We start from the raw sequence: 20,794 nt of genomic DNA, 5'->3' as shown, positions 1-20,794 counted from the left end.
CAAGTATTTTAGGTTCGTAGATGTTTCCAAAGACATTTTCATATCTTTTAAAAAGTTGCTATACAAAAGATTCATAAAGTTAGGCTACTTACTTATGGATGAAACCGCAAGAAAGAGGCAGTGCCACGGTATTCTGCTCATGTTCTCACTCCGCTCATGTTCCCTTAGGCAGTGCCAACTTGGGGAGCTCCTTCGTTCTCACTCCGCTCATGTTCCCTGGTGCAAAACGGTTTGGTTTAAAGAGGCAGTGCCACGGTATTCTTTTATAATGTGGCTTGCACTCCAGGGTAGACTTCCGACAAAGGACAGGTTAAGGAGTTGGGGAATGAATCTATCCCCCACCTGCGTACTGTGCACTACGGGAATTGAAAATCATGATCATCTGTTTTTCACTTGTCCCTTCTCACTTGAAATTTGGGAGGCAATTTGCAGGTCAAATTTGGTCATCTCCTCCTTCGGATTTACACTCTATCTCAGTCTGGATTTCCCAAGCAAGGCTACCACCACCTCACCCCAAGGCAGCAACACTACTCAAACTTGTGCTTCAAGTCGTCGGTTATCTCATTTGGCGAGAGCGAAATGCCAGGGTTTTTTCCGATCTACAGTCAACTCCTTCAGCGATTCGAGCCGTGGTTGATCGCACCATTCGAGATCGCCTACTCTCCATCCCAGGATCAACTGTCTCCTCCTCCTCCCTTTTAGCTTTTTACTTCTCTTGTATTACCCTTCCTATATAGTTGGAAGGTTTTTTATTTATTTCTTTGTACAGAGAAAACAGAAAATTGGTAATGAATTTTAACCTTTTACCAAAAAAAAAAAAAAAAAAACAAATAGGATGATATATAAAGGGTATAATAGTCATTTAAAATGAAAACGAAACTACCCGAGATCAGAGGACCGTTGGGGACTTGAACATTTAAATTTCAAAAATTAAAAATTAAAAACTAAAAGAGAGAGAGAGAGAGAGAGAGAGGTTGAAATCTTAAAAAGCCAAATCCAACAACAACGAAGCCAAATCTTTATTCTCAGTTTCACCATCGGAGAATTCAATGGCATCAACAACAACAACAACGACGATGACTGCTACTACTACTGTGTCTAGTGATGATTGGGAGAGAAGAGACAGTAACTGTTACTTCCCAGATTGTCGTAAAGACGCGAATTGCAGCTGCGAGATTTGTCTCGATAGCCTCAACGCTACCCTCGATCTCATGCCTCTCAGTGTTCAAAAAAGCTCCCTCACTAAGCTTTTTTTTGCCTCCACTTTCAAACCACCCACCGTTGAATCTACTCCCACTTCGTTTGATCCTAGTGTTGAAGTCGCCACACCCGCTACCGTTTCTCGCCCAATCTTAGAGGTGATGATGATCTCTTCCCCAAAGAAGAAGAAGACGAAGAAGAAGATCAAGAATTCGATTGTTACCGAAGAAGATAAAGAAGAACCGAGGAAGAAGGAGAGAAAAAGTCTACTTCTTTGTCTTGTTCTTCTGAAGGTGGTCTTCTTGATTGGGTTGGCTCTGTGTTTTGAATTAGGGTTTCGTTGGGTGCGTGAAGAAGGGTTTTTGAAACCCGAATTCACAGAGGAGATAGTGAGGAACGCTGGTGAGAGATCTCAGGGTATGAAGCTGCGACTCTTGGAAGACGAGTTAATAATAATGGGCATGATTTCGAGTTGCAGAGGTTCTGATTCTAAGTGGCAGATCAATCAGGTTGTTTATTTTGCCTTCTTCCTAAAGTTTTTTAATTTTTGATTTGTGACTGACACTGATTTGGAAATTGCGTTTTTTTTTTAGAATGGTCCAATGTTGATCTCAAAGTGTGTTCTGTATAAATCCGCCATTGAAGAGGTTAGTATTTGGGGATGGCCTTTGCAGACAGCTGGATTGTTTCATACTGGCTTCTTTTCAAGTTCCATCACCGTATTATCAGGCCGAGTAACTGAGGTAACCCGTTTGCTCTATATCTGTTTGTTCTTCTTCCACTGCCTTACTGTTTGAATTCAGATTCAAATGTCAATGCTTTTTTGTTTGTTTGTGTAATTCTATAACTTGACATAAACGCGTTTTTATATGATTCTTATGTCTGTTATGTTCTAATTGAAGTGGACAGATGGGCAATTCAGTTACACGACACACGAGACCAATGCTTCGTGGGGGAAAGACAAATGGAGCACATCGGTTCTGCAACTAGATCCAAACACATGGGTTCTTGAGTACAGCCTAAGCTCGGTGATGGATGGTTCGAGTTTGCTGTCACTAACAATGGATGTCCTTAAACACATGATGTTCCAAGCAGCAAAGAATGTAAATCGGGAGGTTTTCTGGATGTTTTCAGCCTCAGGGAGTTTGTATAGGGAAGCAGAAACAAAGGGTAGCACAATGACTGACACCAACCTAAAGAGAGGAAATAAAAGTTTTCCCTTTTTTTGGTTGCTTTCAGTTCAAGCATTGACATCTTATCTTCTTCTTTTAGGTTATAGTAGTTATGATGTATGAACACAAAGTATCTTGATACTGTTACTGTGTAGTTTTTGTAGAATGGCAGGCAATCGAATGTTACTAGTTGTTTCATCATGTCATTTTGTATTGAGAAATCAATCTCATCACTTAATTCGGAATCACTAGCAATCATTCTACATCTCTTCTTCTGAAAATTCTGCCTAGTTCCTGTACAAGAAACACAGCCCTACCAACAGCAGTGTTCACAGCAACTCACCACCCCGTTCCATTAACGATCACTACACACAACAAAAAACTTAAAGAAAAAGCCGATTTATACAAACGATCGTTTGAACAAGATCGTTAGAATTCTAGCTAGTTCAGTTCAGCAACACATGGTTCCAACTTCCATCACACCAAGTGAGCTTCCCCTCGGTTATGGTGGTGCCATAGTTCGATTTACGGCTTGGTTCGGTTCTGATATATATAGTTGGACTTGGTTTGGACTTGGTTTCATTATCATCTCCATTCAGATTTTGATAATAAACTGATGGAAGTGATCAGTATTATTGAAATTAGAGGATATTGTCGGTATAAACAATATAAAAGTCAAACCATTTAATAAACGGAACCGAACCGAACCAAACATGTCAGATTCGAACCGGTTCTTCCATGATCGATGGATGGGAGTGAGACGAGACGACGCGGACATGAATGAGCGAGAGAAGAAAGAAAGAAGTAATCAATCAATCACTTTGGTCCGATTCGTTTCTTAAAAAAAAAATCTGAATCTTTTCAAGAACAAATTAAGATGGCTATGGCCGCTTTGAATCAGCTCTACTATAACCTCGCCACAAAACCCGAGCCGGTAGGTTTACTCTTTACATTTTCAATTAAAAACCCTAGAACAAAAAGTTCAATCTCTCAGGTTTTTTTGCAATCAAGATTTGATACAGGTTTTCAATTCAGTAAAGATTGTTTCTTTGTGTTCGATTAAGGTTTCCTCTGAATTTTTAGTGAAAATTGATTTTGTTTTCGAATTTTAGTATTAAAAGTTTGAGAATTTGAATTGAATTGTTCAAAAAATTTGGGCAAAAAATGTTGTTTCAGGAGAAGATCACTCCCGAAGAGCAAACTGTTATTCTCTCGTGCCATCTCAAAGCTTTGTGGACTGCTGGGTTTGCCTCTGGTGTTGGAGGAGGCTTAACTTGGCAAGGTTCCTCCTTTGACTCTTTTAATTGATGGAGTTGGTCCTATTTTGAGCTCTGAATCAGCTCCTATCTTATGTAACATAACTCTGTTGTAATACATAGCTTTTTGTTTCGTCTTCTGTTTCTATGTAGTGACAAAAAAGTTGAAAGCGCCAAAAGGATTTGAGAGGGTTGCTCTTGCAGCTGGTAAAACTATTTGCAAATCTTTGGAACTAGTAAAAATGGTTTCTCTTTCTCACATTTGTTCAACTCCACGCAGGAGTGGCTGCTGCAACTTTGCTTGTTGCTTGGGATAGGGCAAGTTCGAAAACTGCAGTTACTTACCTTGATCGTATCCTTAGCCAAGATGCAACACGGATGCAGAAAGAGCTCGTGAATGTGTAAGCTCCCGCTTTTCGAGACTTATTGTGTTAAATTGACTTGTGTGACCTTTAACAGTGTTTGGATGATTATATTATGCAATGTATCTTTAGTCTGATTCTACTAAGTTCTGGCTCTTGATTTGGTGGACATTTTTCCAAACTGCAGCTTAGTCAGGTCCAATGAAGGTGAAGCTTGGAGGTGGCAACTTATGTCCAAGCATTTCTACCCGGAAGCTGTTTACGGTGATGAAGGAGACAAACCTCAAATGCGCTGGCGGAGAAGAACCACTTTCACTGAAATTGCCTCTTCTTATGCTGATGTCAATGAAACCAAATCTCAGAAAAACCACAGTGGCTTACCAAATCGAGGCATCTCCAATGGATCTGATGCTTCAAAGACTAAACCAATGCTCCAAAATAGTCGGGTGAGTACTATCCAAGCGTAGTTATTAATCCATAAAGCCTCCGCAAAAGCTTAGGCATTAGTTTAGACAAAGGACTGGTACTGGTATCCAATATTATATAACTGAAATCTTGTGTTCAGGATGGCGAGATGGTGGAAGAAGATGCGCTTGACATTGTATTTGGTGGTACAGAGCCAACAGAGAGCATTCCTGCGCCAGTTATTAGTTCAAAGGGTTCAGGAGGCAAAACGCAAACTCGCAAACAGAAAAGAGCTCAACGAAGACAGAGACTTAAAAACCGTGAAGCTTCCACCACAAATACTCCTCAGTACGAACTTGCATAGTAGAGAAGACAAAGAAAAACAGTTATGTCTCTTCTGCTTGATGTTTATCACAATGTAGTATTTGTTCTATTTAAGATCACCTTTAGCTAATCCATGGATCCAAGTTTTTACTTCCAAGTTGTCATTTTGTGAAGGATAATGATTCTGTAAAAGAATACATTTGATGATTATTGAAGTAATAAAAATGTTTTCACTGTACCGAACTATACAAATTGTAGGCTCATTAAGCGAAGCCCACTGTTAACCCTATATAAAGTAAATAAATATATTTTCTTTGAATTAGAGGGGGGGTTTCGAAACCCTGGCCGTAGTCGACGATATCGATCTCCCAACCAAGTTTGCTTATTATTATCTCTGAGGTAAATTGCTTTTAGATTTGAATGATGATGGAGCTTCAGCCTCCTCCAAACAAGGAGATAGCTTTGGCCCCAGTAATGGTCTTTTGGGACATAAAGAGGTTTCCGGTTCCTGATGGCTATGATGCTCGTCGGGTGGCTTCGTGTATCAAATGGAATTTGAGGAAGTTATAGCCTTATAGGGTATTCTGGACCTATCACCATCACTGCCGTTGGCGTACTAGAAGCGGTGTTTTCCACTGGAATCTCTATTTGTCACGGCCCCTACGGTTAGTATCTTCTTTCTTCGTCTCATTCTTGATAATGATTAGAAGAGAGAGTCTTTTAGTTTTGGAACCTGAGATTACTGAATGAAACAGCTCACAAAACCATGGTTGAAGCTGCCCTTTCACTTATATTAAGAATCCTCCTCCAGCTTCTATGAAGCTTGGAGAGTTACATTGCCCTTGGTGTTGTTTCTTCTTTTAAGGCCTTTCGTATGGTGTGAATGCTTTGCTCTAGTTCTAGCGGCAATTGTTATTATATCTTTAGCTCCATTGGATACATCATGATAAACATAATTGTTTAATCCCAAATTGTTATTTTGAATCCCATTTTATAAAGAATGATTCTGTAAGAATATATATCGTTATTGAAGATAATAAGATCTTTCCATTTAAATTGGTTTGAAAAATTCAAAACTTTGCAGACAAACGATGTACAGTTGTGAGTGATTATAGATGTCCTTTTATTTCATCTTAGTCCTCGATGCTCAGATGAAAGTACTCTTCAAGAACTCCTCTAGGCGTCCTACCAAATCCCTTGGCCACTTCTTCCATTTCTCTAAGCTTTGTCACTTCTTTTCTAACCTGATCCAATCTCTTCAACACAATCGTCATCAAGCTATTCACATCTGCACCTGATACTCGCCTCGACAGCTCTGACTTCTCCTTCTCAAGCTGCCTATACAGATCACCGAGACACTCTTTCTGAGCATGAAGTTTGCCTTCTGCAATTTGGTACTCAGATTCCTGAGCCTTTCTCAGCGCGTTTAGAACCTCATTGATTTCTTCCTCGATTTTGTGCATCTCCGCCTCATGATTGAATGGTATCGGCCCAATTGGAGTCACGTCCTGTAAACTTTCCAATGTAACATTGTCTTTGGCTTCTCCATTGGCAGAGATACCTACAACCAGAATAACCATAATATATGTTATAATGAATATTAAAGCAACTTCAACACATGTCAGAAAGTGTGATTAGGGAATTGTACCTGACCATATAGCTAATCTATTATCATTATTCCAGAGATCTTCCAAGCTCGTGCCACATTTAAGCTGAAAAGATTATGCTTTAGTTTCAGGAACATCTATTAAATACTACATTTTACAGAGTATACTGTACCTTGATGACTGTTGATTCGATACAATTTAATAATTCCTTAGCATTGTCTCTTTGTGAGCCTCGCAGGATACAAGTACCGAGATTCAGGATCTCCTCCACGTCGCCTTGATATTCTACACTCTGACATATACCTAGGAACTTGCTGACATGTGGAACCAAGTCCTTTTTGGCGTCACATCGCCTGCAGTAGTACTCAGCATCCAACCCGATGCTGCCCCTAATGGTTCCAGCCATGGAAGCTCGAAGAGCACACTTCACATGAGCAACATGTCCACATATATGACCCTCGGAAACCAAAGCTTCGCATTTGATATAGCTATAACCTCCATGCTCCAAAGTTATAAACTTGCAGCAAAGGATGCAACAGCAATCAGAGCAGAATTTAGGTTCACCGCAGCAAATATCGCAAGGCATAGTGGGTAAAGTTTCGGCTTCACTCTGTGGCATCAGGCTCCTACATTTTCCATTACCAGCCTTACAAACCGCAATATCACATCCAATATCAAGCATTGGATCTTCATCTGAACTATACACTGGCAACGAAACCTGCTTCTGAGGCATAATGCCTTATCAAACAGAGAAAACAGCTACTTATTCAGACTTCAGAATGATAAAACGTAATTGATACAGTTAAGAACTAACAGAAACATGCATGAGGCATAACTCAGGAAGCAAAAGGAAAAACATAGGAATCGTATAGATAGGAATAGAGTTGATTGAAGCTGACCATCTCTGCAGGGTATTGTCCAGCTGAAAGAAGCAAAGAACTTTGGAACATCAGCTCCAGGGAAGGTGTGGCGAATGTATCGTTCGAGTGAGCGCCTGCTCCTAAAAACCTTGTTTCTCGGCATTGTTTCAGTATCTAAACCAGGAAGATGCTTAGGAGGAAACAAGTATCTATCCTTGAAGTGGCCTTTACCGCTTACTCTCGGTCCAACCTTCCAATGCCAAGTATCTCCGGGATTAGGCCAATTCTCAGGAGCATACGGTAAACCTTCACCAGATTCCAACGGATCTACCGGTTTCAGAACAAGGCGAGGCGAGGCGCCTCGGTTACTTTGATCAATGTCCATGGATTCCATGACCTGCACTACAAAATCACAAAAAAAAAAAAAAACAAATTGGAAGAGCATCAAAACACAAAGAAGAGTGTTAAAACGAAACATCATGATAAGGGATTAAGGGACATTAACCACATATGTATATTCCAATATGGCATTTCAATGCAGCTAATGAAACCATTGATATAGCTCAGCTCCCATACTAAACAAGATAACTACAGATTTTGTTGCTATACCCCAAGAACAGTGTTACGAAAAACAGATCCAAATCGAAACGCATGCGTAAATTAATTCGATCAAAAGGCGAGTTTCGAAAGCAAGAAATTGCAAAATCAGTCACGCGGAATCCATTATCAAAACCCGAGGAGGAACTGATCCAAAGAGAGAGAGAGAGAGAGAGAGAGAGAACAACTTACAAATCTCCAGAGACTTCGACACCGATTAGTTTGAGAAGATCACGACGACGACGATTAATTCAATATCTTGCCCATCGAATTTTGCTATACGACAATGGTTGAATGAAGCTAAAGGCCGTCACACTCCAAGGAGCGTTCTTGGGAAGGAAGAAGGACAAAGAAAATGAACTCGACCTCGGATGATGCCAAGAAGAATTTAAGGGTTTGAGCCAACAATAACCAGAGATACCCAAATTTCACATTCCAATAATTGGGCCTTCTTGGGCCTGATTTTAAAAGGCCTGGGTTGGGTCTTTATTTTTTTTCCTCATGTGATTATTATTAGCTAACGGAAAAGCGTTGACTTGATTGCTGCTTTCCTAATTTTTGCATCTCTCTTTAGTTTTTGTTCCAAGTATTAATTTAGTCACGGTCTTCATCTAAGAAAAGTAAAAATAACTTTGACTAGAGAATTAAACCCGATCAGTTAATTTAGTCGGACCCTAACGAGATTGGTTCACAGGGGTTGGGAGGGTCCATCAAAAAGTTGTTATATTGCAATCAGGGAGTATTTAGAGAGAGTTTGAAAACGATAGTGATGAATGTGACTGTGTCTGTATGACAAAGATCTACAATGGAGTTTTATGTGAGTCTGATGTTCACACTTGACAACTTTCACAAGTTCGAGAACATCATGTGATTTGAATCTTGATATCATTGTTTCCCATTAATGGAGCTTTTGTCGACAAGTTTTTACATGTCCCTACAATAGCAACAACACTGCGTGAGTGTGACAGAGAGATAGATAGATAGATAGATATACCCCAAGAAAACAACCACCCATTTGCGTTTTTTGAGATTCCTTCTTGTGATAATTCCAATTTCACTATATGATGATTTCAAAATAATACAAAAATAGAAATTGATCTCAATGTACCATCCAAAGATAATGACAACTTGTGGGGCTAAAAGTTTCTGTACAATCATATCTGACATATCTTCATACCATCTTTTTATTTATACACACACCAAACAATGATTAGGCCATAAAGACCTTTCGTATTACAAGCATTTATAACTTACCATATTATGATCACCCGATTCATCTACTATATATAGATCAATATTTGTATAAATCATTAATTCATGGGCAATGTTTTATGATAGGTCACTTATCAGTTATCAGTCACCACATTTGGCAGGTTCTCGTCGACAGAGATTGATCAAATCTAAAAAGTATTATTATTGTTGATGAAAGAAAGTTGGCATCTGCCTGGCAAGAAGCTGCTACCCAAACCTTCAGGATCTTCTCTTGGTTTGGTTTCGTTCTCTCTCTCCCTCTTAACTCTGATTGTCGTTTATTTATTGTATTGGTTCTAGTATCGGGCTTGTTCATCCCGGAGGTCGTTGTCGTTTTAATAGGCACCCTTATATCTAAACTATGTATTTCTATATGATGTTATAAAACTATAAATTTTAAGGAAAAAAGAAAGAAAGTTGGCATTCAATATTATGGGATTCTTAAGGAACTAGCATGTGATAATAAATTGTTGACGACAACAAAATTGCCAAAAACAAAAACAAATAAACTTTATCCACTCTTCATTACGAGAGATTGATTTTTTTACAAATTATCACGGATATATATTGAGAAAAATATAATGTGAAATTTTGTTTTAAATTTATAAATTAAGAAAACATTGGGTAGTGATGGCAAAACAAACAGTGGGTAGATTTTGTAACCTTGAATATATTTAATGCAAAAGAGTCTATTCGGACTACTCGATCATAAATTTTGGTATAGCTAGTGATCTGTTTAGACATAAACTTACCGATTAATTCTTTTTTTAAAGAGAGAATGATAATTCGGTGAATTAATTAATTGGTGGCTAAAGAAAACATAATTAACGATCCAAAAGATAAATATGGAAAAAGGGAAAAAGAACAAAGATTAGTTAAGATGAGAAATGAGAAGTGAAGTGAGTCAGTGAATTTGCACAAACATCGATCTCTCTCGTCATGAGATGTCTACTTTAGGTTAGTCCAAACATTGCCTCCTCGTGATCCTTGCTGTATATATCTGCAAGGACAATAATTTGTCTTCCATGGTAATTTTGATTTAGGGCTTATATAACCTCTTGAGTTCTTAAATAAAATGAATTATTTGCTTAAAATAATTTTTTTTTATCTCACCTCAGATTTTTGCCATTGTGAAAATTATAAAGATAAACAGTACACTGTTTTAGATTGTACTACTACTGATTATATATAGATCATGGAAAACATATAAATATCTTAAAATCTTATTTCCTTTAATCAAATTTAAGCCAAAAGACAAAAACTTTACGCGTAGGCGCTTTTTCATGTTTTTACGTACCACCGAGCTTCGCTTTGTTGAGTTGTTTACGTATACTATAAGACAAAAAAAGGGTATAATTCTTAATTTTTTTTTAATTAATGGACATTTAAATGTTCAATTCTATTATTTAATCTATTAATCAGAAGAAAAAAAATCTCTACTTTTAATACCGACATAATTTGGAATTTCAATCATTTAATATGCTAAAATTTAGTACTACTATAAGTGGCAGCCGGCAAGTGCTATCCATCGACAAACAACCCTCAAACGAAGAAACAAAAAAACGTTAAGTTAAGATTAATGTTAATAATAATACATGTTGTATTTCATCCAAACAAAATACGTAAGAATAATAAAGAGTGAAAATCAAAGATTTACAGCAAAGCACGATGCATGATGTAAATATATAATACATTATATTTATATACGTACATGGTGTGATGGTGGTACATAATATAAGCATGTGTACATATAAATACATGAATAATACTGTACAATATCACTATCAAACAAATCAAGACACCTAGCTAATCCACTTGCTCAATACATATTCTCTCACTCTCTTTCTCTCTAAACACAAAAAGAAAAAGCAATGCCAAGAGTCATGTGGAAAAACTTCCATCTTTGCTTCCCATCAAATCTCACCAAGCCTCCATCGTCCGAAGCCACCTCCGACGATCCCAACCGTCCATCCCTTCCTCTCATCAACAACTTCAACCTCCTCTATGATGACTCCTCCGCTGCCGGACGCCGCCTATCTAAGCCTCTCATCGACGACGTTGTACCCTCTTCAACGTTCACGGCCTCCACCCCCACCGCGGCTAACTCTTCTTCCTCCTCCGCCTCATACGATGACTCTGATAACTACGGTTTTGCCCCTGACGACGGCTCTCCCCCTCCTGACTTAACCGCCGTTTTAGCCTCCCGTCGCTTCTTCTTCTCTTCTCCTGGTCGCTCCAACTCAATCACTGACTCGCCGGATCTCCGCTGCCGCGATAACTACGATACTGCCACTAGCACCAATAGGCTTCTCACCGGAGGAACGGCCGTGAAAGAATACGTGCAATCCCCTGATCCTTACAACGACTTCAGGAGATCAATGCAGGAGATGCTCGACGCCGTCACAAACGCCGGAGATCTTCGCCGTTACGAGTTCTTGCACGAGCTGTTGCTCAGTTACCTCTCTTTGAATGCCGCCGATACACACAAGTTCATTATCAGAGCTTTCGCCGACATTCTCGTCTCTCTCTTATCAGACGGCCACCGGATTAGCTGACGTGTGCAACTCATGTTATTTTATTTTTATAACGCTTTAGGACAAATCAAACAATAAAAAGTAAAATGTAATTATTGTGTAATGATACGAGAAAATCGAGAGAGGCGTGGGATTTTGTCTCGATCGCATGCTGTGTTAATTAGATTGCTTTTAATCTCTTTTTGTTGTTACGGTTTCTAAATAGATGAAACTTGTTAATTCTGTGACTGTGAAATTATAGTGTCAATTAGCTTTTCTTTTTTTTTTAATATATTTTTCCTAATATTGCATCTATTTTAATTATTAAGCGACGGGATCTCATTTCATTATAAACTTCAACGTGTAAAATGTATTTTTGCTGATTATACCAACAAAGGATGAAATATTACCTAATTTGGTACGTGTGATGTATGATTGTATTAATTAAAAGTTTTGTCTTTTGAAGAAACTAAAAAACTACCAAGGAATTGAAAAAACGTTCGGTTTAGTGCCGCGACAAATAATGAAAGCTAAGTCGGTACTGACAAAATTGGTACTATTTCTTCTTCTTCTTCTATTTTTTCGTAACGTATCAAAATTATGTTTGACATAAATTGAAGATTGACTTTTTCTGCTTTTCTTGCTGTTCTCACGTTACATCCACATCAAAAAAACAAAATATAGTATCTAAAAGTTGTATATGATGATAATTTTTACATCTATATATAATATATTAAAAAAAAAAATCGGATATTTTTAGTCCCGGATACGAATACCATCATAATTTCTTTTGTCGTTGGGTTTCATGCTAATATCATGGCCAAAGACGCAATTTCTTTTGTACGATGGGTTTCATACCAATAACCAATCATCATGATATAGTTATCCAAAACGCATGAAGCGCGCATCATGATATATATTGCCAATTTAGGGATTGGGTGAATATATTAACCATAGGTATTCAATTTCAGCAAATATTGAGATCTGTTGCTCGGTGATTCTTTCAATGAGATTTTTTTTTTACACACATAACACAAGGTGAGACAAAAACAAAATAGGAGAATCCTAAGAGACGGATGTTGGCTGAAACTATAAATATAGGTCCATCCGTCCATGCATACTCAACCAATATTATAACAAAACTAGCTAGTAGTAAATTGTTCATTACGAGAAATAATTCAATATTGATCAAACCAAATTTACACAAAGTGATTAAGTCTATAAAATATTTATATTTACTTTCTTATAGCTTATAAATCATTCCAAAAACATAGAAAAATCTCCCCAAAGACTCTCAATTGAGATTTTTGCTAGACCTAATACTGACAATTGTTGTTTCATCATTATAAGCATGTTTTACAAGAAATCAATTCCACAGTCGATGAACGTACGTGGTTATTTTAATTTGGTTTTCGATTTGGATTATTAGTTTCATATCGAAAACTTCTTACGGAACCAAATATGGTTGTTAATAGGAAAAAGTTCTGGACATTTTCCGTTGGTTCGTTAGATTTGTCTCAAACATATATATGTAATATTTGGAAGACTTTAAGAAGCACTAATTGTAACATCATACATATTTCAAGTAAGGGCACAGGAGTGTAATTAGTGCCTGCTTTTCTGCCGCTTGTCTCCAATTGTCTCTAGTCAATAAGTCCAGAAATAAAGTTGAGTCACGTTTTACTTTGATATATATATTGGCTGTGTATGTTAAGGCGATTCGTCTAATTCCATTATATAATTCAGTTATGTCGACTTGAAAGTATTTAATAATGTTTAGACTCATAAAAACGACAAGTAGCTGGAATAGCTCAGTTGGTTAGAGCGTGTGGCTGTTAACCACAAGGTCGGAGGTTCGACCCCTCCTTCTAGCGCGTTTTCAATTTTTATTTATTTTTAATCATCTTTCACTTAAAGGGTAATTTCGTCATTAACCTAAAACAACAGGAGCCATCCATCATCTTTCATCATCTCTCTCCAAACTGAACTTTGGAACTGGAAGCACTTCCGTCGCCGATAAAGTAAACTCTAAAAGCCTTGTCGTTGTTATGGGTTTCCTTGTGGCCGCTATGAATTTTTCCCCTACCTTGATGCATCAACAAGTCAAATCGAAGCAGCATCAATGTCAAAGTAACATCATCTTCTTCTTCTTCTTCTTCTTAATTCTCTCTTATTTTTTTAAAAAAATCTCTGTTTCTATGGTCTTTTAGTTTCGAATTGTTGAGGCAAACATGTCTTTTAATCGAATCAAAATTGATTTCAAGATTTCTAAGAGTCTACAAGTTTTGTTTTTGAACAGATGAAAAGCTTCAGGGGAGATGTCATAGCCAATCATCATCTTTGTTTGATCGTCGTGGTTTCTTGAACTGTGTTGGTGTTTCTTCGCTCGTAGCCACACTTGAGTTTTCTAGATTACAAGCTCAGGCCGCCGCAGAGGATAAAGTAGAAGAAGGAGAAGGAGTTGTTGTTAGTGCTTTCAAGACTTTGTTTGATCCTAACGAAAAAACAAAGTCTGGCAAAGAGTTACCAAAAGCTTACTTGAAATCTGCAAGAGAGGTTGTGAAGACGATGAGAGAGTCATTGAAAGAGAACCCTAAAGACAATGCTAAGTTCAGAAGAAGCGCTGATGCAGCTAAAGAATCCATTCGCGATTATTTGAGCAATTGGAGAGGACAAAACTCTGTTTCTGGAGAAGTAACTAATGTTCTTATTATTATTTTTTTTTTGTCTCTTTTCTCCCATCTTTTTTGATGAATTTGTATAGTAATTGATTAATCCAATTTGATGTGTTTCAGGAATCATATGCGGAGCTGGAGAATGTAATCCGAGCTTTGGCTAAGTTTTACTCAAAGGCAGGTCCTTCTGCACCACTTCCTGATGAGGTTAAGACTGAGATTTTGGAAGATCTTAATAAGGCTGAAGAGTTTTTGTAACAGTCGCATCCTTTTTGATAGTTTTGCTGTAATGTTTCATTGTTTGTTATTAAATTGAAAGCAAAAGAAGAAGATCTATGAGATATAAAGAGCTCTGATATCTTTAAACTAAAATGACCCAAATTTTTACATAATTGGAACGTTATAGAATACAATGTTGTGAATAATAAATACAAGTAACGACAACAACCACAGGACTCTTTCCACACTAATCCAAGCTAAATTATGAGAGATCACTCAGCATTTAAGATATTGAGATTCCACCGTTTAACACAAGCTTATCCTTATTATATAGCATCCACTTGCCGAGCTCAAAGGGAAAGGATATATCTTCATCACAGACCTCCTATGAAACTGAATCCTGATGGATGTAGTACGATGGACCTTCAAAGTTATGACCATCTATATGTCCGAACAAATCCAGGGAGATATTATACCTCCTCCAGGAGAACAGCTCAGATTCATCTTCAGTAAACAATTTTTCTCAGCAACGGTCTTCTCTTCTCACAAAAGAAACCCATCCGCAAATGCATTGTCCTTCGATTCAGCCAACACGGCACAAGGTCCAACTATGTTATTGTCTTTACATGAAGGAACTCCATCTAAATTCGAAGAGTTTTGTTCGCTTTTGGCTTCTTGAGAGATTGAGCTCAAATCTGATGATACTCTACCAGAAATAGATGAAGAGAGATTGCTTTCAACCTGAAATTTGGCTGATTCTTGTCGGATTTCCTGAGAATGTAAACCAGCATCAGCTTGGACATTCACATCCGTAAGGCGGTCTTCACATGATGATCCTGTATCTTCACATATATGACCGGATACGGGCTTAGTGCCAGACTTAAGTATGATCTGACCAGGAGAAGAGCGAATGCCACATTCTTCACCAGATAAGCTTTTCCTCAACTCATCCTCTGGCTTGGGAATTGTGTCCATGGCTGTTTCAACTGATATGGGAATGTTCGCTTCACCCGAAGAAAGAATATTCTTGTAGCACTTTGAAGCATCAGCGATCAATTCATCACCCTCAACGGAGGATGGACCAGAGGCAAATTCTGATTTCTTTTCTGTCTCTATCTCTGATTTCCTGGTATCACCTGTAGCTGCAGCGACTGTAACGTTTTTTTCATGGAGCAGCGGTTTCTGTAACATGTCTATTCCAGGGAATACCAGTGCGTTCAGGTACCTCATCTCTTTTCTAACTGAGTCATCAAGAGGACTGAATCCAAAGTTACCAGTCCATGCATGCAAGAAGTCTGGAATGGCAGGAATAACCATTTTCTCAACCTTGAGAGAACGCATAGCCTTTAAAACAAGACAAACAAAAGTTAAAAATTTCAAAAAGCACCTTTAAGCATCTGGTCCCCACCAACAATGATATGTTGATATATAGTTCAACGAGCTTACCAATTCAATTGCATCAAAAAGGCGACGACACATCCCTTGACGCCTATATATATGCCTGGTTCCAATAAATGGCATCTCCGCTAATTGCATACCATGAAACCTAACATGGAAAGAAAACACTCAAGTACTTAAAATGTATGATCATGTGCAATCACTTGCATCTAAATGTTTTTCTAAATCATAGCTAGTTTAAAGCCTCCTCGTCCTATCAGCAACCAATTTGAAAAGGCAGAAGACAGACAATTAGAGAACCAAAGAACTCAAGAGTAATAGCAAAGAGGGTGATAAATAAAAATTCAATACAAATAAACAACTTTCAGTTGTTCAAGGACTAAGGGGGGAAGGAAAGTGCAAGAGTTACAAAAGTATCCCACTAGTGACAATTGGTTTACAATGAGTTTCTGACAAAGCTAGATAAGAAGCCACTCTTCTTGAAAAATGTTGACTAAGATGATGGAAGATACCTGAGAGATGCCGCTGATATAATTTCGTCTCCTCTCTCTAGGATAGCGGTGAAGAAGCCAGAATAATTTATACGGTTGAAATTGGATCTGCATACAGAAGGCCGTCAACATATAGAACCAAGTATAAGCAGTAGGGAGCAACCCAATTTATAGGCGGTTAAAGTTCCATGCAAGTGCATCTAATAAAAAAGTTGCAAACAATCGTACAACAAAGACCAAACTAATAGTAACAATAACGTATCAAACTTGATAAGACACAAACACCAACTTTACTTCAGTACATCTACAACGACACATTGACAAGTTTACATTGATTACAGCTGACATGTTGTTCTCTGACTCTCAACTCATACTAGATACCAAATTCAATTCACTTTCAGGATAATCAGTTATCCTCTTCCATGCTTGTATAAACTCCATATCAAATGGAGTTGAAGAGATTATACTATTTTTAGCATGGATATAAAAGGAAACTAAAACACAACTTACCCACAATTATAAAGAACATTGCGAATCAGATTTACCCCACTCCGTCTGTCAATTATGGGCAAAAAGCATTCATCCATGATAGCCAGCCCAACAGCTAGCTTTGAATTATGTTCGATCCTTTGTGCCGACAATTGAGAGTTTGTATTTGAATCAGTTTCCACCCTATGTATAAGAGACCATGAGTAGCCGCCTTCTATTTCATTTTTGACACCAAGATACTTCTGTAACTTTTCGAAGAGCTGTAAAAGATGATGAAAGTACTGTTAAGATATGGCTATACGAAGAGAAAAGGGACCGATGGAGATTGTTGAGCAAATAGATTAAAAAAGCTCTAACAATCGTATAAATACAGAAATTGTAAATTCTCACTCGAGAAACAGATTATATAAAAAGGAACACCAATAGAATCAGCTTTTACTGATGCTATTACACATACAAGAGTTTTGTACGATGCACAAGCAATATAACAAAACGTGAAAATGAGTTTTAATAAGAATAACATGATACTTTATTGAGTATCGCACATGAGGCTAATAAGTCATAACCTTTTCCTATGACATTGAAATGTCCATAATCATCCTCTACTCTAAGAAGAAAACGGACCCAAAAAGTAAGTGAACAAATTACTGAGGAAAGTAGAGAAGTCAATACCTCTAAGCAATTAGGCCCACAAAACGAAGAAGCTGAACCAAAAGACTGAACCCTGTTGGCTTCCACCTGACTCATGCACGATTGGTGATCTACAAAAGGGGTAATAAAAATTTAAGTGAGATCATCATTCTTACCAATATAAGTTCATCTCAAGTTAAATCAACCTAAAAAAAAAAGAAATATCTCACATTTTCTCTCACACATGCTGCAGGAAAGTAATGAAAAAAGATTCCCGTCCTCGCCACCAGAATCCACAGCTTTACCACAAAATTTGCATGTGCAATTTGGACAATGCCAATCACCCGGAGGAAGCACCTAAATTTCAAAGCATGATACAAGTACGTGAATATAAACAAGAAAAAATGAGAACAGATAAGAAAGTTGATTTCGAAACCAAATAACAGAAAGAAAATTTAAAAAGGTCAAAACAGGTAAGAATTTGCTTAATTCATACCTGCATACTTAGGCAGCTTTGATGGTATGTTGATGGACAACTATCACAGCAAATCAGATCTCCACCATCTCCACAGATACCACACGCATCATCATTTGGATCATCCCCGTCAGTGTCCACTTGATGGAGACCAAGATTCGTAGCATCTTTTTGCATATTCCACGCCCTGAGTTGGCATTGAAGAAGAGAAGTGCCAGACTCCAGATAAATATTTTGGAAAGGCTGACATAACTTGCTCCCGGCATGAATCTCAAAGCTGGAAACTGTGAGGATTTTACTGCAGCAAACACAATGAATCCCCTCTCTTGTTATCCATCCCTCCAGCATCACCTTTGCACCTCGACGCTTCATGTACTGGACCTTTTGTCTTAGCTGGACAACTCCAGTATCAATCAACCAAGAGAGCAATGTCCTTTTGCCGGAGTATGGGTTGAACCCGTCAATAGTTGGATTCTTTTTATCCTTAGAACTACGCACCAACAGAGTACATCGTCCAATTTTTTTGCTTTTTCGTCCATGTAGATAATGTGAATCTGATCCAGAGGGTGGCCTTGCATTATTATAATATAATGACCTTTTACTTTTCTTGTGTAAATCATCCCAATCGGTTCCATTTCTTCCTTTTTTTGTTGATTTCCCACCCAGCTTTATGGATGAACGCATCCTCTCTTCAGGGATATCAGTGAAGGCTCCTCCATCACCTCCATCACTTTCGTTTTGACTATCACTACCACTGGAATTTTTTTTCCATTGCTTTATCATCTCAATCCGGGTCTTCTTTGCCTTCCTTGCTAACTTGTTCACAATATCCTCCGATACTGAAGCAACTGCAGCAGTATCTTTCCTAGGCCTGGCATCAATTTCCTCGTCTTTTAACTGCTTCCGAAGTGCATCATATGCTTTAATTATTGACCAATATGCTGTTCCTGAGGGGTTTACATATACAGCATCCAGATAACTTTGATTCCTCCTCGGTTTATAGTCTATCGTCCATCCTGCATCAGTAAGCATTCCCTTAATTCGCTCACGTAATCTTTGCTTCTCTGTTCCACCACCACGCCTTCCTCTTCTTTCCTCTCTCGCACCAGGTTTCACCGGTTCAAGAAAGGTTGATTTTGATTTGGTATTGATCTCCTTTTTGGGTTGACTACACTCTGACTTCCTCCTTTTTGATTTCCTCGACATATCGCTCTCTTCTGACTCTGAATCATTGTCTACATTATTTGATGTCCTAAAGGTTGGTTTTACTAGAACATCCTCACGCTTTTGTGCCTTCCTAGAGTAGGGCGGTCTCTCATATGTATCTGCGTCCTGGTGACTGACTAAAGCAGCAAGGGTGCTTGTCATATTGTTGACCTTCACCTTCAGAACACCGTTTCGCCCTTGCAGCCGAACCCTCATTGGTTCATCAGAATCAGATTCACTACTCGAATCCTCCTCCTGCGAGTTCATACCACCGGTGCCATTTAAAAATGTGTTTCTCCTCCTATCAAAAACACCGCCCCTGCCTGATCCAGACCTTCCCATACTACTAGTGTCAACCCTTCTGGGTGCAAAAGAGCCATTATCAAAGCGTTTTCTCATCAAATTGGCACTATCAAAGCCATCATATTCATCAAACTCAAACACATCTAACTTGTTCATCTTCATCAAACTCCCTGACGCCTCGTTGTTCCTCCTCCTAACATACACATTTCGATCATTCTCAGCCTTGTCCCTCTTCCGGGCAAACTTCTCTTTCGCTGCAAGGGTTTTGGAGTCAACGCCGCTTCTACGTGGAGGTGGCTTCATAAACTCATCACTTGATTCGGAATCACTAACAAGCATTCTGGATCTCTTCATCTGCCGAGTTCCAGTAGAAGAAGACACAGTCCTACCAACCCCATCCTTCAAGATCCAAGGAGTATTCGCAGAAACCCGTGAGCGCTCACCAGAAGCACCACCCCGTTCCATAAACGATCACTAAACAAAATCAAAGTAAGGACCTTTTATAATCCTAATCCCGGTTAAATCCGAGACCAAATCAATAATGAAATACCTAAATCGATAAAACCGTTACTCGATTAACATCAAAACGCGCCCTAAATCTCCGGATCCGGGGGTATGAGAAACAAGACGAGCCCCGATCCTATCGAATTTTTTTCTTGTTTATTCAAGATATGATAATGGAAGTTATCGGCTATGAATCTTTTGGGGATCGACGTAACGAGCTTGTAAGCTTACAGATTCCACTGTCGCCGGTTTCCTCGGCGGCCGACAATGCAACTCCGCCGCTAGAGAGAGGAAGGAAAGGGGAAGAAAGAGAGAGAGAAAGAGAGAGAGGCGCAACGGAGCGGTACAAAAAAAAGATGAGGAAACCAAAACGGAACTTTTTTTTTTTTTTTTCCATCCGAATTTATTTATAGTTAATCCACCGTTATTGAAATCGCACCCTATACTTGTTGATTTAATCAATTAGCCCCCCCTGGCCTGTAATTTTGAAATCGAAGCGATTAGATAACACAAATAGGATTAGTTAGACCATCATTAGTGGAGTTCAGTTCGACGATTACAGTACTATCGAATCAGGAAAATAATTTATCGAAAAAATAATAAGATTATGGGCCGAAGAAGTATAGTGTCAAAGCCCATTAGGATAGGGGCTTTTATAATTAAAATATCTATCGCTAAAGAACATGGATATGTCTATTATTGATTACATGTTCATAGCGAATAGAACATCCAGAATTTATATCAAACTATATTGATGAAGGTACAATAAATTTTTGATTTCGATACGTTTATTATCCCTTCTTCTTTTTTTTTTTTTTTTTCTTTTCCCTGAAAGTTTAATGATGAATAATGAACTA

At 38.2% G+C, this 20,794-nt stretch overlaps 6 protein-coding genes, 1 long non-coding RNA gene and 1 other non-coding gene across 12 annotated transcripts; 6 read left to right on the top strand and 2 right to left on the bottom strand.

The window, feature by feature from the left end:
• Window positions 1-894: 894 nt before the first annotated feature.
• LOC104763289 (uncharacterized) lies at window positions 895-2,573 on the top strand. The gene is made up of 3 exons (XM_010486682.2): window positions 895-1,709; window positions 1,794-1,943; window positions 2,103-2,573. Exons 1-3 carry the CDS (start codon window positions 1,050-1,052, stop codon window positions 2,493-2,495), a joined length of 1,203 nt encoding a protein of 400 aa, XP_010484984.1. The 5' UTR covers window positions 895-1,049; the 3' UTR covers window positions 2,496-2,573.
• A 498-nt stretch (window positions 2,574-3,071) lies between these two features.
• On the top strand, window positions 3,072-4,957 carry LOC104763277 (uncharacterized). Its single transcript, XM_010486676.3, has 6 exons — window positions 3,072-3,306; window positions 3,549-3,654; window positions 3,782-3,835; window positions 3,909-4,029; window positions 4,178-4,436; window positions 4,556-4,957. The coding sequence occupies exons 1-6, from the start codon at window positions 3,250-3,252 to the stop codon at window positions 4,757-4,759; spliced, it is 801 nt and encodes a 266-aa protein (XP_010484978.1). The 5' UTR covers window positions 3,072-3,249; the 3' UTR covers window positions 4,760-4,957.
• Window positions 4,958-5,040: 83 nt separating this feature from the next.
• Window positions 5,041-5,775, top strand: LOC147946504 (uncharacterized). Its single transcript, XR_015588272.1, has 2 exons — window positions 5,041-5,384; window positions 5,475-5,775. It is a non-coding gene; the product is annotated as an uncharacterized LOC147946504 (long non-coding RNA).
• On the bottom strand, window positions 5,727-8,193 carry LOC104763258 (uncharacterized). 4 transcript variants are annotated; one of them, XM_010486659.2, is made up of 5 exons: window positions 7,976-8,193; window positions 7,226-7,588; window positions 6,499-7,064; window positions 6,368-6,431; window positions 5,727-6,280 (listed from the first exon to the last, which is right to left on the bottom strand). In XM_010486659.2, the coding sequence occupies exons 2-5, from the start codon at window positions 7,578-7,580 to the stop codon at window positions 5,853-5,855; spliced, it is 1,413 nt and encodes a 470-aa protein (XP_010484961.1). In that variant the 5' UTR covers window positions 7,581-7,588; window positions 7,976-8,193; the 3' UTR covers window positions 5,727-5,852. The 4 variants fall into 4 exon arrangements, with proteins under 4 accessions (XP_010484961.1, XP_087353914.1, XP_019098842.1 ...); XM_087497788.1 differs by having other exon boundaries at window positions 6,373-6,431; window positions 7,976-8,181; XM_019243297.2 differs by having other exon boundaries at window positions 7,226-7,583; window positions 7,976-8,173.
• A 2,624-nt stretch (window positions 8,194-10,817) lies between these two features.
• On the top strand, window positions 10,818-11,803 carry LOC104763248 (transcription repressor OFP12). Its single transcript, XM_010486650.3, has one exon. The coding sequence runs from the start codon at window positions 10,906-10,908 to the stop codon at window positions 11,587-11,589; it is 684 nt and encodes a 227-aa protein (XP_010484952.1). The 5' UTR covers window positions 10,818-10,905; the 3' UTR covers window positions 11,590-11,803.
• Window positions 11,804-13,342: 1,539 nt separating this feature from the next.
• Window positions 13,343-14,594, top strand: LOC104763234 (photosystem II D1 precursor processing protein PSB27-H2, chloroplastic). The gene is made up of 3 exons (XM_010486639.3): window positions 13,343-13,677; window positions 13,847-14,241; window positions 14,343-14,594. The coding sequence occupies exons 1-3, from the start codon at window positions 13,596-13,598 to the stop codon at window positions 14,478-14,480; spliced, it is 615 nt and encodes a 204-aa protein (XP_010484941.1). The 5' UTR covers window positions 13,343-13,595; the 3' UTR covers window positions 14,481-14,594.
• On the top strand, window positions 13,348-13,421 carry TRNAN-GUU (transfer RNA asparagine (anticodon GUU)). The gene has a single exon. It is a non-coding gene; the product is annotated as a tRNA-Asn (tRNA).
• Window positions 14,559-20,363, bottom strand: LOC104763242 (uncharacterized). 2 transcript variants are annotated; one of them, XM_087497833.1, is made up of 8 exons: window positions 19,984-20,363; window positions 17,946-19,907; window positions 17,680-17,806; window positions 17,492-17,580; window positions 16,841-17,079; window positions 16,352-16,438; window positions 15,888-15,987; window positions 14,559-15,785 (listed from the first exon to the last, which is right to left on the bottom strand). In XM_087497833.1, exons 2-8 carry the CDS (start codon window positions 19,896-19,898, stop codon window positions 14,985-14,987), a joined length of 3,396 nt encoding a protein of 1,131 aa, XP_087353959.1. In that variant the 5' UTR covers window positions 19,899-19,907; window positions 19,984-20,363; the 3' UTR covers window positions 14,559-14,984. The 2 variants fall into 2 exon arrangements, with proteins under 2 accessions (XP_087353959.1, XP_087353963.1); XM_087497837.1 differs by having other exon boundaries at window positions 20,005-20,318.
• Window positions 20,364-20,794: the final 431 nt, after the last annotated feature.

This window comes from Camelina sativa, chromosome 3 (assembly GCF_030686135.1).
Source record: "Camelina sativa cultivar CO46 ecotype springtype chromosome 3, ASM3068613v1".
Classification (NCBI taxonomy): Eukaryota; Viridiplantae; Streptophyta; class Magnoliopsida; order Brassicales; family Brassicaceae; genus Camelina; species Camelina sativa.
Note: the sequence above shows the minus strand (reverse complement) of the source record. Positions and strands in the feature narration are given on the sequence as shown.

Excerpts from the sequence above, each read along its gene's own strand:
- LOC104763242 (XM_087497833.1), bottom strand. The coding sequence starts at position 19,898 with ATGGAACGGGGTGGTGCTTCTGGTGAGCGCTCACGGGTTTCTGCGAAT. Across the intron at positions 17,581-17,679 it reads CAGCATGTGTGAGAGAAAAT|ATCACCAATCGTGCATGAGT; the intron begins GTGAGATATTTC and ends CCCCTTTTGTAG. Across the intron at positions 15,988-16,351 it reads ATATCAGCGGCATCTCTCAG|GTTTCATGGTATGCAATTAG; the intron begins GTATCTTCCATC and ends TTTCCATGTTAG.
- LOC104763234 (XM_010486639.3), top strand. The coding sequence starts at position 13,596 with ATGGGTTTCCTTGTGGCCGCTATGAATTTTTCCCCTACCTTGATGCAT. Across the intron at positions 13,678-13,846 it reads GAAGCAGCATCAATGTCAAA|ATGAAAAGCTTCAGGGGAGA; the intron begins GTAACATCATCT and ends GTTTTTGAACAG. Across the intron at positions 14,242-14,342 it reads AAAACTCTGTTTCTGGAGAA|GAATCATATGCGGAGCTGGA; the intron begins GTAACTAATGTT and ends GATGTGTTTCAG.
- LOC104763289 (XM_010486682.2), top strand. The coding sequence starts at position 1,050 with ATGGCATCAACAACAACAACAACGACGATGACTGCTACTACTACTGTG. Across the intron at positions 1,710-1,793 it reads CTAAGTGGCAGATCAATCAG|AATGGTCCAATGTTGATCTC; the intron begins GTTGTTTATTTT and ends TTTTTTTTTTAG. Across the intron at positions 1,944-2,102 it reads TATCAGGCCGAGTAACTGAG|TGGACAGATGGGCAATTCAG; the intron begins GTAACCCGTTTG and ends TTCTAATTGAAG.
- LOC104763248 (XM_010486650.3), top strand. The coding sequence starts at position 10,906 with ATGCCAAGAGTCATGTGGAAAAACTTCCATCTTTGCTTCCCATCAAAT.
- LOC104763277 (XM_010486676.3), top strand. The coding sequence starts at position 3,250 with ATGGCTATGGCCGCTTTGAATCAGCTCTACTATAACCTCGCCACAAAA. Across the intron at positions 3,836-3,908 it reads GAGGGTTGCTCTTGCAGCTG|GAGTGGCTGCTGCAACTTTG; the intron begins GTAAAACTATTT and ends AACTCCACGCAG. Across the intron at positions 4,030-4,177 it reads CAGAAAGAGCTCGTGAATGT|CTTAGTCAGGTCCAATGAAG; the intron begins GTAAGCTCCCGC and ends TCCAAACTGCAG.
- LOC104763258 (XM_010486659.2), bottom strand. The coding sequence starts at position 7,580 with ATGGAATCCATGGACATTGATCAAAGTAACCGAGGCGCCTCGCCTCGC. Across the intron at positions 7,065-7,225 it reads GACAATACCCTGCAGAGATG|GCATTATGCCTCAGAAGCAG; the intron begins GTCAGCTTCAAT and ends CTGTTTGATAAG. Across the intron at positions 6,281-6,367 it reads TAGATTAGCTATATGGTCAG|GTATCTCTGCCAATGGAGAA; the intron begins GTACAATTCCCT and ends TTCTGGTTGTAG.